Source organism: Colias philodice, chromosome 27 (genome assembly GCF_061535455.1).
Source record: "Colias philodice isolate Cphi_HAF_F1 chromosome 27, ilColPhil1 Martin Lab GWU primary, whole genome shotgun sequence".
Taxonomy (NCBI): Eukaryota; Metazoa; Arthropoda; class Insecta; order Lepidoptera; family Pieridae; genus Colias; species Colias philodice.
In genome coordinates, this window is record NC_143112.1 from 633,226 (window position 1) to 649,568 (window position 16,343).

At 32.8% G+C, this 16,343-nt stretch overlaps 3 protein-coding genes across 3 annotated transcripts in view; 2 read left to right on the forward strand and 1 right to left on the reverse strand.

Annotated features, from left to right (window-relative positions):
- Positions 1 to 125: 125 nt before the first annotated feature.
- Cpr50Cb (Cuticular protein 50Cb) overlaps positions 126 to 16,343 on the reverse strand; it is a 39,878-nt gene continuing 23,660 nt past the window's right edge. The window contains exons 3-6 of the mRNA XM_089711816.1: positions 14,029 to 14,151; positions 12,492 to 12,599; positions 3,198 to 3,422; positions 126 to 907 (exon numbers count right to left, since the gene is read on the reverse strand). Coding sequence (XP_089567942.1) covers positions 806 to 907; positions 3,198 to 3,422; positions 12,492 to 12,599; positions 14,029 to 14,151 — 558 coding nt within the window. The 3' untranslated portion in view covers positions 126 to 805. The remainder of the gene's footprint in view (positions 908 to 3,197; positions 3,423 to 12,491; positions 12,600 to 14,028; positions 14,152 to 16,343) is intronic.
- Positions 5,186 to 8,785, forward strand: LOC149476446 (uncharacterized). Its single transcript, XM_089711826.1, has 12 exons — positions 5,186 to 5,201; positions 5,493 to 5,504; positions 5,643 to 5,669; positions 5,759 to 5,779; positions 5,874 to 5,885; positions 6,339 to 6,440; positions 6,910 to 6,930; positions 7,007 to 7,018; positions 7,341 to 7,391; positions 8,043 to 8,087; positions 8,485 to 8,526; positions 8,709 to 8,785. Exons 1-12 carry the CDS (start codon positions 5,186 to 5,188, stop codon positions 8,777 to 8,779), a joined length of 432 nt encoding a protein of 143 aa, XP_089567952.1. The 3' UTR covers positions 8,780 to 8,785.
- LOC149476447 (uncharacterized) lies at positions 9,325 to 10,799 on the forward strand. Its single transcript, XM_089711634.1, has one exon. The coding sequence runs from the start codon at positions 9,325 to 9,327 to the stop codon at positions 10,723 to 10,725; it is 1,401 nt and encodes a 466-aa protein (XP_089567760.1). The 3' UTR covers positions 10,726 to 10,799.

Below are 16,343 nucleotides of genomic sequence, written 5' to 3' on the forward strand. Positions count from 1 at the left end.
ATTAAATAGGTTTATATAATAATACAATAAGAATAGAATTATACAAGGCAGTGATGTTGAGTATTTTAAATTGAGATAAGTAATTTTATCACTTTAAAGTAACAATCATATTAAATTTTGTAGAGACAATTGTTTCTATGACAACAAATAAAAAATTACAGTGAAGAAAAATAATTGTGACTAGTTTTCCTAGTTACATTTTTATTTTCTTTTCTAATTTTTTAAACCGATAAGTTAAGCATATGGAAAGAAATATAAATATTCTATTAAAAGGTCATATTTTTGGACAATAATTGTATGAGAAACTGAAAATATTGGGTTACCTATATATTATTTTACTTCAATTATCACTATTTCTTATAAGTATCTAATAACTTGTTTGGTAACTTAAAGTAATATCGTTCATTAAAATCATTCGAACATTAAATAATTGCAACATTAAATTTTCAATTACATTTGGATATTTTGTGATAAACTAGTTTTATCTAGCTACAAAATTGAGTAATATTATCGAGTTGAAAATAAATAGATGCCGTTTTGTACTGTTCATTTTACATAATCAAGCTAAAAGCTTAATTACAAAATGATTATTTTGAATGGCAATATCGTGTTATAAAACAATCTGTAGGAAAATTTCCCGCCCAAATTTCCCGCGCTGTCACGTGAACAATACGATTGAATGAGGTTTATTTATTGGATATACACATTTTTTACAGGTTTAGTTAACGATAAAGGTATTGTAAAATATGGATTCCTATTTACAGCATGAATGTTTTCAATGTATCACAATATCGGTGGATCTTATTTAGTAATGGTAACCGCCACCGCTTGGTGGTGCGTACGCTCTGTTGCCATTTGCGAAGCCAGTGGGTTGGTCGGGATACCTCGCTTCACCTTCATAAGATACCTGAAATTGAGATAATATTGCGTTTTATTTATTACAGTAGTATTTAGGTACATTTCTGAAAAATATTTTCATTTAGTTCAGTACCTTCCTAATTCCTACAATTGCCACAAATATTTTAAGATTACTAAAATTTGTGTTTCGGGTTTTAGCGAGACAAGATAACATAACAGCAATTGTTTTTTAAATCCATACTAATATTATAAATCACGAATCAAACGAGCCCAAACTCGATAAAGTTGAGTCAATATATTACTGAGTTCCTATGGCCACCTTCCGATTCCATCATCAAATCAGCTTCATGTCATGATAATGTTTCATCGCTATCAAATTTACATACGTAGGTATTCAAAATTTCAGCTCAATCGGTTACCGGGAAGTGAATCAAAGTTACTTGCTACATTTCAATGAAGTCATCGAGTACAGACAAAAATGCTCATAAAATAAAAACTACTGGGCCTATCGACCAAATCGTACCAATTCGACACCATCCCGCATTTAACAAAAAAAGAATCACGTAAATCGGTTCAGAAACCTTGGAGTAATCGGTGTACATACATAAAAAAAAATATACACCGGCCGAATTGATAACCGCATAAAATCGCATGGAGAGCTTAATTTTCATTAAAGGCTCTAATCGCACGGAGAGCTTAATTTTCACAAAAAACTCTCATCGCACGGAGAGCTTAATTTTCACAAAAAGCTTTAATCGCACGGAAAGCTTAATTTTCACAAAAAGCTCTAATCGCACGGAGAGCTTAATTTTCGCAAAAAGCTCTAATCGCACGGAAAGCTTAATTTTCACAAAAAGCTCTAATCGCACGGAGAGCTTAATTTTCACAAAAAAGCTCTAATCGCATGGAGAGCTTAATTTTCATAAAAAGCTCTAATCGCACGGAAAGCTTTATATTCACAAAAAGCTCTATTCGCACGGAAAGCTTAATTTTCACAAAAAAGCTCTAATCACACGGAAAGCTTAATTTTCACAAGAAGCTCTAATCACACAGAGAGCTTAATTTTCACAAGAAGCTCTAATCACACGGGGAGCTTAATTTTCATAAAAAGCTCTAATCGCACGGAAAGCTTAATATTCACTAAAAACTAATCGCATGGAGAGCTTAATTTTCATTAAAGGCTCTAATCGCACGGAGCTTAATTTTCACAAAAAGCTCTAATCGCACGGAGAGCTTAATTTTCACAAAAAGCTCTAATCGCATGGAGAGCTTAATTTTCACAAAAAGCTCTAATCGCATGGAGAGCTTAATTTTCACAAAAAGCTCATATCGCATGGAAAGCTTAATTTTCACAAAAAGCTCTAATCGCACGGAGAGCTTAATTTTCACAAAGAGCTCTAATCCCATTGATGTAATTTCACTTATTTCGATGACATTTTAATGATTTTGAAATAAAAAATTGCGTACCACCTATTTACCGTGTATTGTATTTTTTGCGTGGCACCTATTTAACAACGAAAAAAACGTCTTGCAATAACAAATTTATGTCTGATGGATCTATCTAAAGGCAAAAGATTAAAAATTACGCGTTAATAAATGACTTTAAATTACGGATATTTTCCTGTGCGCACTAATAAACGCAACCACTACCGCCAGCCAGACAGCGCGGACTCTAACCGAAATAGCAAGAGAAACAGTATATCAAAAACCCAATACTTACTTAGTTACTACATATTATTTATATGTGCTATTTATTAAAAAGGTTTGATGTCGGTGCACGGGCTTAATACTAAGTGCTTAATGTTCGGCACCAACTTCAAACCTATTTAATAAATAGCACATCCATACTAATATCATAAATGCGAAAGTAACTCTGTCTGTCTGTCTGTTACTCAATCACTACTGAACCAATTTGCATGAAATTTGATATAGAGATATTTTGATACCCGAGAAAGGACATAGGCCACTTTTTATTGCGAAATATGTACCACGGGCGAAGCCGGGGCGGACAGCTAGTTGAAATATAAACTATTAGTTACTTAGCTACCTATATCTATTAAGTTGAATAAAACTGTGCACAGAATGCACAATTTTTATAAGTAGGTATGTTCAGTATTTTAGGAGTTCATAGCGGAAATTATCAACTTAATTTTGTTCTTCAGAGTACCTCTATGTATGTGGATAATTAATAAACTAATTATGTTATTAAATTCGGGTAATTTCAGCAAGTTCCCTGATCGGCAAGTCTTTGAGAAAAACCCTAGCTAAAATTACAGGGCTATTCACTAGCCAGACAATCAGTAGTATTATGTGTGGCTATACTCAGAATACAATATTACCTCAGCATTAAAACCGTTCTTCCAATCAGCGGTATACTTGACAATCTGTGTACGGCCATCAGGCAGCGCCACGCGGTATTCCCCACGAGTGACGTCACCGTCTGATATAGCGTTGTGGCTGTAATTGTTGTCGTCTTCGTTCACAGTGTACGCAAAGTCGAAAGGCATGCCTGGCTCGTGGTGGTGGTGCTCGTGGTGCTCGTGGTGCTCGTGGTGTTCGTGGTGCTGAAAGTTTAAGAATATAATACTTAAATAAGAATAATTTTTTTTAATAGGTTCAACACATTAAAAAACAGTAATAAATAGAAAAAGTTAACTAAATAAATCAATATCATAAAGCTGAAGAGTTTGTTTGAACGCACTAATCTCAGGAACTACTGGTCCGATTTGAAAAATTCTTTCGGTGTTAGATAGCCCATTTAACGAACAAGGCTATAAAGCTATATTAATATATCATCTCGCTAAGACCAACAGGAGCGGAGCAATGCGGGTGAAACCGCGGGGCACAGCTAGTATCTAAAATAAAAACTGTAGAACTAGACTAACATAAACTTTTCACAACGTTAAATTTTCGCAAAAAAATTGTATAGGTAAGAATAGAATAAAAACATGCGTATTAATAGAGGAATTATCTACTTTTTGGTTTTTATTTCACATTTAACCTTTAAAGTACAGTTGATTTATATTGTAAGGCAAACAAGATGTATCACCTCACATTAGATACGCATATTAAATATGCGGAAAAAGGAAATAGGTCTTAGTTTTCTTAGAAGGCCTACTTATATAAAAAAAAAATAATGTGAAAATATATACATTTTTCTCGTGGTCGTGTTTTTGCCTGTCCCGCGTCCTATATAGAAAATGGGTAGATAAACGGGAAAGTAAAAAAAACGGGAAGAATGTATGGAATATGGATGTAGGTCACTCATTCACGCGAAGACCACTGAACTGATTTTGATGATACTTCGCAGTGTTGTACTTAGGCTGTACAAGAATAAATAAATAAATATTAAGAAGCAAATTTTAAATACATATTTAGTTCACGTTAATGCTCTGTCTTCTGAATTAATAAATAAATAAATAAATAAATAAATATTATAGGACATTATTACACAAATCGACCTAGTCCCACAGTAAGCTCAATTAAGGCTTGTGTTGTGGGTACTAGGCGACGATAAATATAATATTTAATAAATACATATATAGATTAAGAAATATGACATCCTATAACATAAGCCAAAGGAAAACTTTCTTTTGAACACGGGTGAAACCGCGCGGCACAGCTAGTAACTTATATAGGATACGGGTTTTCACTTTACAAGACTGCTAAAATAATAATTTTATTACACTTGCTTTTTATTAGCTACGTTCAATAAAATATAATGTTATAGTGAAATATAAATTTATATGTTTCTTTCACAATTTCGCGAGATGCAATGTTATTTTATTATTTTATAAATAAATAACGTTTTGAGATGACTTTACATGTGTTATGTTTGATTGTAAGTGAGTAATATTATTGCTTCTTTAAATTTGTTGTTAATAAATTTTTATGTGATATCAGGAAATATATTTTTTGAATGAATTTTTATTGTGTATTTTTTAGTGATAAATTTTTATAGAAATTAGAGGAAAGTTTTGTATTTTAGGTATAGCAACTATGGAGTTTCTAGCCGGTTCTTCTCTATAGCTTTCAGAATCGGCGGTAAATGTTAATTTAAAATGTAATGACGATTCAAACGTGCTTTTATAAGAAGTTTAATTGAATAAATAAATGTTTGAGTTTGAGTTTGAATACTATAGGTTCTAGTTGTACCTAATACAGAATGAGTTAAGAGCCATCTATAAAAATCGAACATATCTGCATGCTTATTACGTTAAACGACTAAACAAATTTTGATTGAATGGCATGTTAAAAGAGAGATGTGTATAGGCAAATTAAATAAATTGTTTTTCAGGTTACAACATGGCTGCCGCACTATGTTTCTATGAATAATCATTTAGGTAAATCACTACATAGTATAAAAAAAAGTCGCTTTCTCTGTCCCTATGTCCCTTTATGCTTAAATCTTTAAAACTACGCAACGGATTTTGATACGGTTTTTTCTTAATAGATAGAGTGATTCAAGAGGAAGGTTTTAGTATAATATAATTTATTAGGTTTTAGACAAAGCGGGCGAAGCCGCGAGCGGTAAGCTAGTAGAATAATAATTTAAAGATTTCACTATAAAGTATAAATAAATTAATAGTGGCTCTCATAAAACCAAGATTTTAATATTTTTTTCGCATTTACAGATCCTGAATATGGTAATTGAGAAAGATTTTTTAATTAAGAAAGATTTTTGTAACGCTTCCTCCGGGATTTGATACTTGGTCTTTCTTTAAAATGTTTAATTATTCTAATTCATATGCAATTTGACATTTATTTATTTTATCTATTCACAGATAATAGAGTAAAGATGTTAAACATGGGTAAATATTTTTTTAGGTGCTAAGTATTCTTTTAAATCTACATGTACCTAGTTAACTAATTAAAAAATGATATTTTTTTTCATTTTTAGAATATGGAGAGAGACTATCAAGTGAGTCTTTTTGGAGCATTTTTCTCGGATTTATTCTAATGTCTTATTTAACTATCATAATTAATTATTGTATATTAATTTTTATTTTTTTAAGGCTTTGAAAACGGTGAGTGGAATTACAGAGAAATAAGAAAGAATTGTAGGTTTTAATATTTAATCTATACTAATATTATAAAGCTGAAGAGTTGGTTTGTTTTTTTGAATGCGCTAATCTCAGGAACTACTGGTCCGATTTGAAAAATTCTTTCGGTATTGGATAGCCCATTTATCGAGGAAGGCTATAGGAGCGGGCTAAACCGCGAAGCGCAGCTAGTAAATAACTAATTAGTAGTTTTAATTTAATCACAAAATAAGCATGAAAACATCTATTTTTATTAATGAAATACACATTTATAACATCTGCCTGTCTATCCATCGTTACAAAACGGATGGACTTTTTTCGATGCAATTTATTTGAGCACGTATTGCAGGGGGTGAGCATCCACGTATGTTTCTTTTAATTTTCACCAGTTTTTGTTCAGCAATTTTTAGAAAATAATGTTTATTATTATTTTTACAGTTCGGAACAAACCATATAGGCCAATGAAATTAGCATTAGCCAAAAACAAAATGGAGTCGACATTATTTTCAACAAGATGCACTACAGATCAAGCTATAAAATGTATGTTATTCTATAACATAAAAATCAATCGCAAAATGTGTTGGTAAGCGCATAACTCGAGAACGGCTGAACCGATTTCGATAATTATTTTTTTATAATATTCCTTGAAGTATGAGGATAGTTCTTATGGAGAGAAAACGTAAACATGTAGCACGAGCGAAGCTGGGGCGGACCGCTAGTTTCTTATAAACTCAACTTCAAACATAGACTGACAAATAATGTAATGTTTTAACTATTTTTTTACCATAGAGTCCTTTTTTTATTTTTTATTATCTGTCAAAACTTTCTGTGATCCAAAAAAACAAAATTTTACTAATTTGGAATTTACATCGATGCTTCTATTCTAATAATATGAAGTTGAAGAGTTTGTTTGAATGCGCTAATCTCAGGAACTTTTGGATCGATTCCAATAATTCACCGTATACTAAGTATATAATAATTAATATGTTTCCTTTATTTATATTTACAGTGGATCAGGATTATAAACCAGGTAAAATTTAAATCCTTTTTTTTCGTTCTAAAATCTAACATTTGTAATAAATCGATTTACTTAAATACAATTTTAGATACCAATGAAGGTAGAGTATCATATTTTAATAGATTATTTAACTTTAAATAATAAATTTTGTATTTGCTATAAGATCTATCTGTTCTATGGTAGGTTTTAATCCCTACTAATATTATAAATGCGAAAGTAACTCTGTATGTCTGTTACGCTTTCCCGCTTAAACCTCTCAATCGATTTTGATGAAATTTGGCACAGACAAGCTTTAGAGTTTAGACCCTGAGAAAGAACATACCTTTTATCAAAACACCATGCGGGCGAAGCCGCGGGCGAAAGCTAGTAACTATATCTATAAGCTATATAATTTTTTGTTATTTCTCATAATTGTATTCCAGAAATGAATAACAAGAAAAACACTGCTACGGAAAGTATAAAAGGCAGCTCAAGTATGTACTATTAATAACAATAGATTTTACCCGTGGTACAGAATAATAACTAGTAGCTAGCTACCCGTTTGACCGCCTCCTTGGTACAGTGGTTGACGCGTGAGTGTAACACCGAGGGGTCCTGGGTTCGATTTCCGTTGGAGACGAAGAAAAAAGAATGTCTCGGTTTGGCAGGACACAGAAGGCTGATCACCCTACTTGTCCCTAAAAAAAATCGATCAGTGAAACAGATGTATCATCTGCCCCTTACCCCACTTGGGGACATGGGACTTCACTTTCTAGCTACCCGTGGCGTAATTTTTCATCTTTCCATAGCGAACTAAACTTTGAAAACACAAAAAGTAAATAAAACAAATAAATACCTATAATATTTTTTTCAAATAATTCTGGATAACAAGATACTAATCTCGATATCAGCGTAGAGCCCAGGGATTCTGGGTTCCATTCCCGTTGGCGAATAAAAAACGTCTCGGTCTTGCAGGACACAGTATAGGTACTTATTTCAGAGTATTCCTTCCACGTATAGGTGGTATATCCTATGTGTTTTATCACAATACGTGCAGCGGATCGCTAGTGAAAGGCGTTAAAAATAATATAACTAAAGTAGAGATTATTTTACTTTAGAATAAATAAATGATTTTTTTGATACAGGTGAAAATGAGTTTCACCAAGACGAAGCGGCACCAGAAAGTGAAGGTAATGTTTGCGAGCAAAGAAAGAAAATGAAAAAGATCCGTTTAAATCTATACTACTAATATTATAAAGCTGAAGTGTTTGTTGGAACGCGCTAACCTTAGGAACTACTGGTCCGATTTGAAAAATTCTTTCGGTGGTAGATAGCCCATTTATCGAGGAAGGCTATAGGCTATATTATATCATTACGCTATGACCAACAGGCGCGGAGCCACGCGGGTGAAACCGCGAAGCGCATCTAGCTAAATATACGTTAGAAATATCCGATTAGTTATTGAAATTTGAACCAGTCAATATCTTGTAATTCAATCTATTTATTAGTTTCTGTGTGAAAGAGAAACAATACGTAGGTAAATTATAAACAATTAATACGGTTCTTAATGATTAATTATTTTTTCAGACGAAAATCTGAAGGGACATGAAACGGAACAGCCTTCTTTGGGTAAGTACAATATTTTTTACCAATAATAGTAGAAAAAGTATTATAAATATCAGTATTACAGTAATTACTCAAGCTCTATATCATAAATAATAATAAATATTGCCTCAAAAATAATGCTTTATACTTGAAAATGTGGTTCTTTTGTACCTACTTATGATAAAGTTGATTGTTTCTTTTTTCAGAAACAACAAAGAAAAAATATTATCCACCTAAATCAAGAAAGAGTCCCGATCATTATATTGATGATTCATAAAACAACAAAATTAAATGTAACAACTTCTAATGACTCAATAAATATTATAAACACAGAAGATTTTTATTTTATTTGCAATCATAAATTGGTTAGCCGTTTGTGATAAAACTGTCTTAAGATAAAAGCTCTAACAAAAATCCAGAAGAACCCTATTTGAATAATTTATAGGTAGAATATACTATAATAGACACTGTAATTAAGTTAGTAAGTTATTACACCTATAGTTAGGTTTTATTTACCTAACATAATATTATATTTTCACATAATATAATGTCAATTCAGTAACTAAGTACCTATATAAATATCAGTGAACTTATTTAAAACTTCGTAAGCGTTTAATAAACAACAATAACAAGCTAACTTGATCATAAAATCCTATTTAGCATCATATTAGAAATGCAATAAACAAGCTCATGCAATCCTTGCGTGGAACTTAAAACAAGCAACCCTTAAAATATACCCTATAACTACATTAATTCAGTGTGGCACGCACGCGCGCCGCGGCCTGACGCTCCCGCCGTACACCCCCAGACAATGTAATCACAATGGACGTCCTGCCAAACGAAAACCTATTCCGCGAACTCAAAGATGTCGCCGAAACCGGCTATTACAAGCCGCGGACCCTCAAAGATTATTACGAACAAATGAGCTATGAAATGCAACAATATCTATCCAGCGAAACAGACTGCAATCAAAATAGCGTCCCTGAAACTCCCACTGAAACATCGATACCCGTTACACCTATACCTGTTAGCTATGTAACTCTAAGGGTAGTCGATCAACCTAGGTACTACATCGAGCCGATTTTCCAACCGATTCACATAATCGAATCAAACGATGAATCGAGTAGTATCGTTGTTGAAACTGAACAATTAAACAATGTAGTTTTTCAGGGTATTGAAGACATTAATAATGTAGTTATTGACGAAACGCAACAGACTGATGTAGTAATTGAGGGAATCGACCAATCAAATAATATTATTCTTGCGGAAACTGATTTATCAAATATAATTATTGAGGGAATTGAACAATCTAATATGTTATATCTTGACCAGATAGAGCAAGCGAATGATTACGTTATTGAATTTATTGAACAACCTAACATTGCAATCGAGCAACCAAATGAAATAATTGTTAATGAAACTAAAGAAGTTAGTAATGTAATACCGCCTGAGCAAGCGCATACTATAATAATTAATCAAAATGTTGAAGAAAATAAAATTAACGTTGAAATAACCGAGCCAATCAGTATAACAGTAGAAGATATTAAACAATGCGAAGTAATTGAGCAAAGTGTACAAAAAGATTCAATACCACAGTATCATTGTATTGTAGAAGAAACTCCACAACCGACTGAAGTTGTTGTACCCGTTATACAAACCGAGCGACCAAATGTTATTGTACCACTATTCAACCAACCAAGCGTCATTGTCGAGTGCGAGGTGCAACCGAGTGTTATAGTCGAAAGAATCAAGTACGTAAACGACATGAACCAAAAAGAAAAATCACCACCAAACGATGGAAAAAATAAACCAAGTATTAACAAAGCAACTCAGACGAGTGTAATCGTCTATCCACCTAAAAAAGCAGTGAGTATGGAAAAAGGAAAGCCAGAAATAGGTAATAGACCGATTCGACGGCAAGTAGGTCCGGTAGGTAAGGTCCCACAGCGTAAGCCCCAACGAAAACATCACTGCGAATTTCCAACTTGCAACAAAATATATACAAGAGTGTCTCATCTGACGTGTCACAAGCGATCACACACGGGGGAAAAGCCTTTTGAATGTTCTTGGCAAGGTTGCAAGTGGAGTTTCACACGACCTGATGAATTGAGGAGGCATTTCCGTAAGCACACTGGATCTAAGCCATTTGGATGTCATAGATGTGAGAGGAAATTTTCTAGATCCGATCACCTCACTATACATTCCAGGCGACATAATAAATAAGGTTTTTGGGAGCAAGTGTGGTTAGTGTTGTGTTGTGACGCATCAGTAGGGGAGTAAACGCATATTTTTGTGAAATCTTGTATAGTTTTCTACGTGTACAATTAATATGTTATTGTATCTTCATATTTTTGGATTGTAAAATGTTTTATCATTATTAAAGTTTCAAATCTTGTACAACTTTCTGATGCGTAATGACAGTACACGACGGTACGAATTACGAATTACGCACAATATACCTATAGGTAGATAAAAATATTATTTTAATTAGTGAGATCTTTATTAGTCTGCGAATAAAATTTTATATACATATGCAATATATGAATTTGACGACGCTTATGTAGATGTAGAGTAGTTACTAGTTATCTTTAAATTAAATAAATAGTTTAATTTTCATAATGTTGTAAGTAACAGTAGATGATGAAAATTTGGTATATATTCTATTGCATATGTAAATTGTCTGTGGAAATCTATTATATTATAGTTTTTAATATATAAGTAGGTATGAAATTATATTTTTGGTTTTATGGCATTCAAATGCTTTATAAATATAAATTTATAAAGAATAGAAAAAATTCGATCACGAGGCGGGACTCGAACCCGCATCCTTCGCGCCATTCCGGGGCGGATGCCTAACCATCTCAGCCACTCGTGACCCGCCCGAGCAATCGAATTTATTCTATTCTTTCAGTTTTATGTGTCTGAAGGGACACACCGCGCGCCATCTATTGAGATGATTAACAACCATTTCAACCAATATGAGTGGCTGAGATGGTTAGGCATCCGCCCCGGAATGGCGCGAAGGATGCGGGTTCGAGTCCCGCCTCGTGATCGAATTTTTTCTATTCTTTATAAATTTATATAAGTAGGTATGTTTAAATATATGTATTTATAATTCCTAATTTTAATATTTTATTAATAAATATTTTATGTAATTCAAATTGAATATAAGAACGTGCATATATCAATTTTATTGAAGTTCTAAGTGTTAAAAGAATAATAAATAATAATCTAATAAAATGTATCAATAGGTAGTTAATTTACATGTTTTAATTTTAAAATTGTACATATTTGATATACGAATTTAGCACTCAAGGGATTGAAATCTTATTATATTATCTATTATAAAAATTAAAAACCGAGTTTATTAAATTATAAATTATATGTATTTAATGTACATAAAATATATTGTAAATTGAATATTTTCACTGTTACAGCTAAGTGACCTAGTTTGTCTGTACCCTACTTGTGCCAACTTATTGATTTATAGGTATTGTATGTTATACTATATTCATTCGATTTAAACATTATGTAAAAATAAATTGTTTTGAAATAATGTTTCTTTTCTTATTCATATTTCTCGCAAGCTCTGTTTATCTGTATGTTCGCAGTAAACTCAAAAACGAATGCACCGATTTAAAATATGTTTTCACTAATTGATAGCGTGATTATGTTTGAGTTTTAGATTGGTTCTCGTGGAAGGTTTTAGTTTATGATTTGTAAAGTTTTTTAGTAGTGAGCCAGAGGTCGTGGGTTCGATTCCCACCCAGGGCAAATATTTGTGTGATGAAAATCGATGTTTGCTCTGTGTCTGTGTGTTAATTATCTATATAAGTATATATTTAAAATTATATATACGTATGTTTATCAGCCATCTGGTATCCATAACACAAACGAAAGCTTAGTATGGGATCAGATCGTGCCGTGTCCGTGTGTGAAAATTGTCCTGAAATATTTATTTATTTATTAATCAAGGAAGTAATACTTACGTCGTGTGGGGCAGGTGTAGGTCCAGGCGTGGGCGCGGGCGGGAGGTAAGTTGGTCGCGTGGGCCGCGGAGTGGGGGGCGGCGTCGGCCGGAACGTTGGCTGTGTAGTCTGAAAAATTAGAACATTACATCTTTATGGTAACGTGGGTAAAGTAATAATGTATACTATACTAAGCTGAAGAGTTTGTTTGTTTGAACGCGCTAATCTCGGGAACTACTGGTCCGATTTGAAAAATTTTTAGAGGAAGGCTATAGGTATCATCGTGCTTATACCAACAGAAGCGGAGCAATACGATTAAAACCGCGAGGCACAGCACACTTCAAAGCATAAAACAAAGTCTGTGTGCCTGTATGCTTAGAACTTTAAATTACGCAAAACGTTTTGATGTTTTTTTTTTAAAGATAGTAGTATTCACCAGGAAGCTTTTAGTATCTATATAATTGATTAGGATTTAGACAAAGCGGACGAAGTCGCGTGCGCTAGTTGAATATAAACTTGAACTTTACAATATTAGTATTATAATTGAATTATCAATATCCCACCGGATCTCCGGCCATCATAAATACTCAATAAAACCATTTTATTGAAACAAAGTTACTCGTGAACTGACATCTGAATGGTGCAATAGGCAAGGACGTTGTATTGTTTACATGACAATAGCATTAGAAGGGGATAATATGTGAAGCGACGCTGAGTAATGAAAAATATGTTGGACTAATTGTTTGTGGATAATCTTATCCTATAAGAGGGCTGTATGTCAGTATGTTCGTATGTTACAATAAGTTTGACATGTGATAGGTCAAATTTGGTCAGTGTGGATTATCGTCTAAATCTGAAGATTAGGTAAGATATTATTCTTGATGATTATGGACGGTAGAATTTTATGTGCAATACTGATTAGCAAATAAATTAATTGTCAATTCGATTTCATGATAAAAAATAGCTTAATTTGACACTTGACTCTACACACTAAACTCTACAATGGTCATTTAGGTATGTAAGTTTCATTGAAATCAGCTTAGCTATTTTGGAGATTACACGAAAACCTAGTATAGGTTATTTTCTTATTTTATTTTCAGCAACTGGCTACAGCTACATTTTATTTCAAAATATAAAAATGAATCGCAAAATGTGTTGGTAAGCGCATAACTCGAGAACGGCTGAACCGATTTCGATAATTCTTTTTTTATTATATTCCTTGAAGTACGAGGATGGTTCTTATGTAAAGAAAACGTAAACATGTACCACGGGCGAAGCCGGGGCGGACCGCTAGTTTCAAATAAAGTTCACTCAGACCACTCACAAGCTTTATTTAAAATCGATCAGTCGTTTGTCAAATTACTGAAATAGCATTAAATCAGAATTACATTTTTTTTCTTGAATAGTGTTGTATTACAGCTTCCTTGAATTTAGATTTCACAAAAATAATTTGACTTAAAGCTTCTATTTTCTTCTTTCTTCTTTTCTCTCTCTATGCACTTCTACTTATACTAATTATTTAACTTATTTATTTATTCTAGATGTTCTAAGTACTTACTCTAATAGGGAAGGAGATCGACGGTGTCTGATAGGTGTATCCCGTGGGGGGAGGGAGGTACTCGTTGCCCGCTGACGTCACCAGGCTGAACAGCGACGATGCCGCGACGAAGGAAAGGATCATCTGTGAAAGAAGAAATATATTGTTAAGAAGAATAGTTCTTATTATTTAAATATCAAGAAATAAAAAGGAGAGTTGTAAAAATGTTGTATACTTTGACGCGCTAATCTTGAGAACTACAGGTCCGATTTGAAAAATTATTTCACTGTTGGATATTTACGTGATAATATCTGGTTGCTAAATATACGCTAAATGTTTATATGTACCACGCATGGAACACATGGAAAGCTAGAAATAGTAAATATAAATAACTAGCAGTCCGCCCCGGCTTCGCCCGTGGTACATATTTACGTTTTCTCTACGTAAGAACCATCCTCGTACTTCAAGGAATATAATAAAAAAAGAATTAACGAAATCGGTTCAGCCGTTCTCAAGTTATGCGCTTACCAACACATTTTGGGATTCATTTTTATATTATAGATTTTCACACACGGCACGAACTGATCCCATACTAAGCTTTCGCTTGTGTTATGGAATCCAGATGGCTGATAAACATACATAAATTATAATTCTAAATAAATACTTATACATATATAGATAATTTACACCCAGACACAGCGCAAATATATACCTTTATCACACAAATATTTGCCCTGGGTGGGAATCGAACCCACCACCTCTGGCTTGGAAGGCAGGGTTACTACCGACTAAGCTAACCGGACGGACAGTCGTAGTATGTAGATGGTTTCGAACCTTTTTCAGTGAATAATCGATGCATATAGTTACATAATTAAACCAAAATGTATTTTGTCTTTCCTTCATATTTATATTACAAGCAACAAGAGAAATTCTGTTCACCCATCCGAAAGCTGTCCGATGGCACTGACGCTTAACCAAGCAAGTGCAGTGTGTTATAATAAACAGGTTTTGTGAAGGGTGGCCTTGCACTATCGATCTTTGTGCATTGTTCTATCGTACGCATTCCACGGTGTAGCGTCGGCAGAATAGATTTATTGTAAAAAAAATATTAAATAGTACTACCTAATAAGGGCATTAGAATATGTGAACTGCAGTTTAATATTGTTTCTTTTGGGTATATACTATGTGTCGTAAATTTTGGGTTGGTTCTAGTTTGTTGAATAAGGCTTAAATTCAAAGAAGCAGAGTTAATACAACAAATACATATAATTATGTGGAAAATATGTGCTAAACGTTATTTAACAGTTTACTACATTTTATAGAGTTATTGTAATAAACACGAAAAACATTAAAGTAACGCTAAGAAATAACGATATTCACTAACCAAGTGAAGAAAAAATTAAATAAACTAACTTATTATGATTATACATTAATTTCAAATCAATACTATTTTTTAGTTAATCATTAATAATTAAAAAACAATTAAACTGTTTTGCTGACGCTCCTGTCACAGTATTGTATGCAGATGTCCACGCATTCGGCACACATCATTATGACTGAGAAAAAACGATTGTTTGTAGTTTTTGCCAAGTATCATTATTTAATACTTTACTCACAGTTTTGTTGTAACTTTTATAGGTCATTGATATATTACGTTGTGACTTGTGATTTGCAAGACATAAATACTTGATCCTACTAATATTATAAATACGAAACTTTGTGAAGATGGATGGGACACGGAATGGATTACAATGAAATTTGGTATGTAGGTAGCTGAAGACCTAGAACAAGATATAATATTAATAATAATAGTAATATTTGCGTGAAAGAGTAAGAAACATCCATCCATCCTCACAAACTTTCGCATTTATAATATTAGTAGGATTGTGGTAGGATTGGAATATCGATTTAATTTTTTAACGCTCATCTTACCTTTAAAGAAGTAGTCATGCAAAAGTTTAGAGGTCCTTAACCTTTATGTAAACTAACTTAGGTATTATACTTAACGTCCGCGACATATTTGTCAAAGTATAGTCGAGCCAATTTAATAGGCAACATTTGACGTCTATCAATTTTATCTTCGAAGAGAGGTAACCTGCTTAAAAACATCGATTAAAGTGAATTAATCGATACTGACTTGAAACATTTGTCAATCGAACTTAAAACACATTTATTAATTTATGATGATTTTTATTCACAAGTAATCAATGCATTCGATTCTAGATGTCAGATTTCGATTTTTAGAGTAACGTCTCTGGTATTTAAAAAGAAAAAAAGTTTATTGACACAAAATTGTAGCGACGTCAGTTCTTTAATTCAGAAATTGTTTATTATGT

Coding starts and splice junctions, on each gene's coding strand:
- LOC149476446 (XM_089711826.1), top strand. Junction 7,392..8,042: donor AAGTATAAAAGGCAGCTCAA/GTATGTACTATT, acceptor TTTTTGATACAG/GTGAAAATGAGTTTCACCAA. Junction 8,527..8,708: donor AACGGAACAGCCTTCTTTGG/GTAAGTACAATA, acceptor TTCTTTTTTCAG/AAACAACAAAGAAAAAATAT.
- LOC149476447 (XM_089711634.1), top strand. CDS start 9,325: ATGGACGTCCTGCCAAACGAAAACCTATTCCGCGAACTCAAAGATGTC.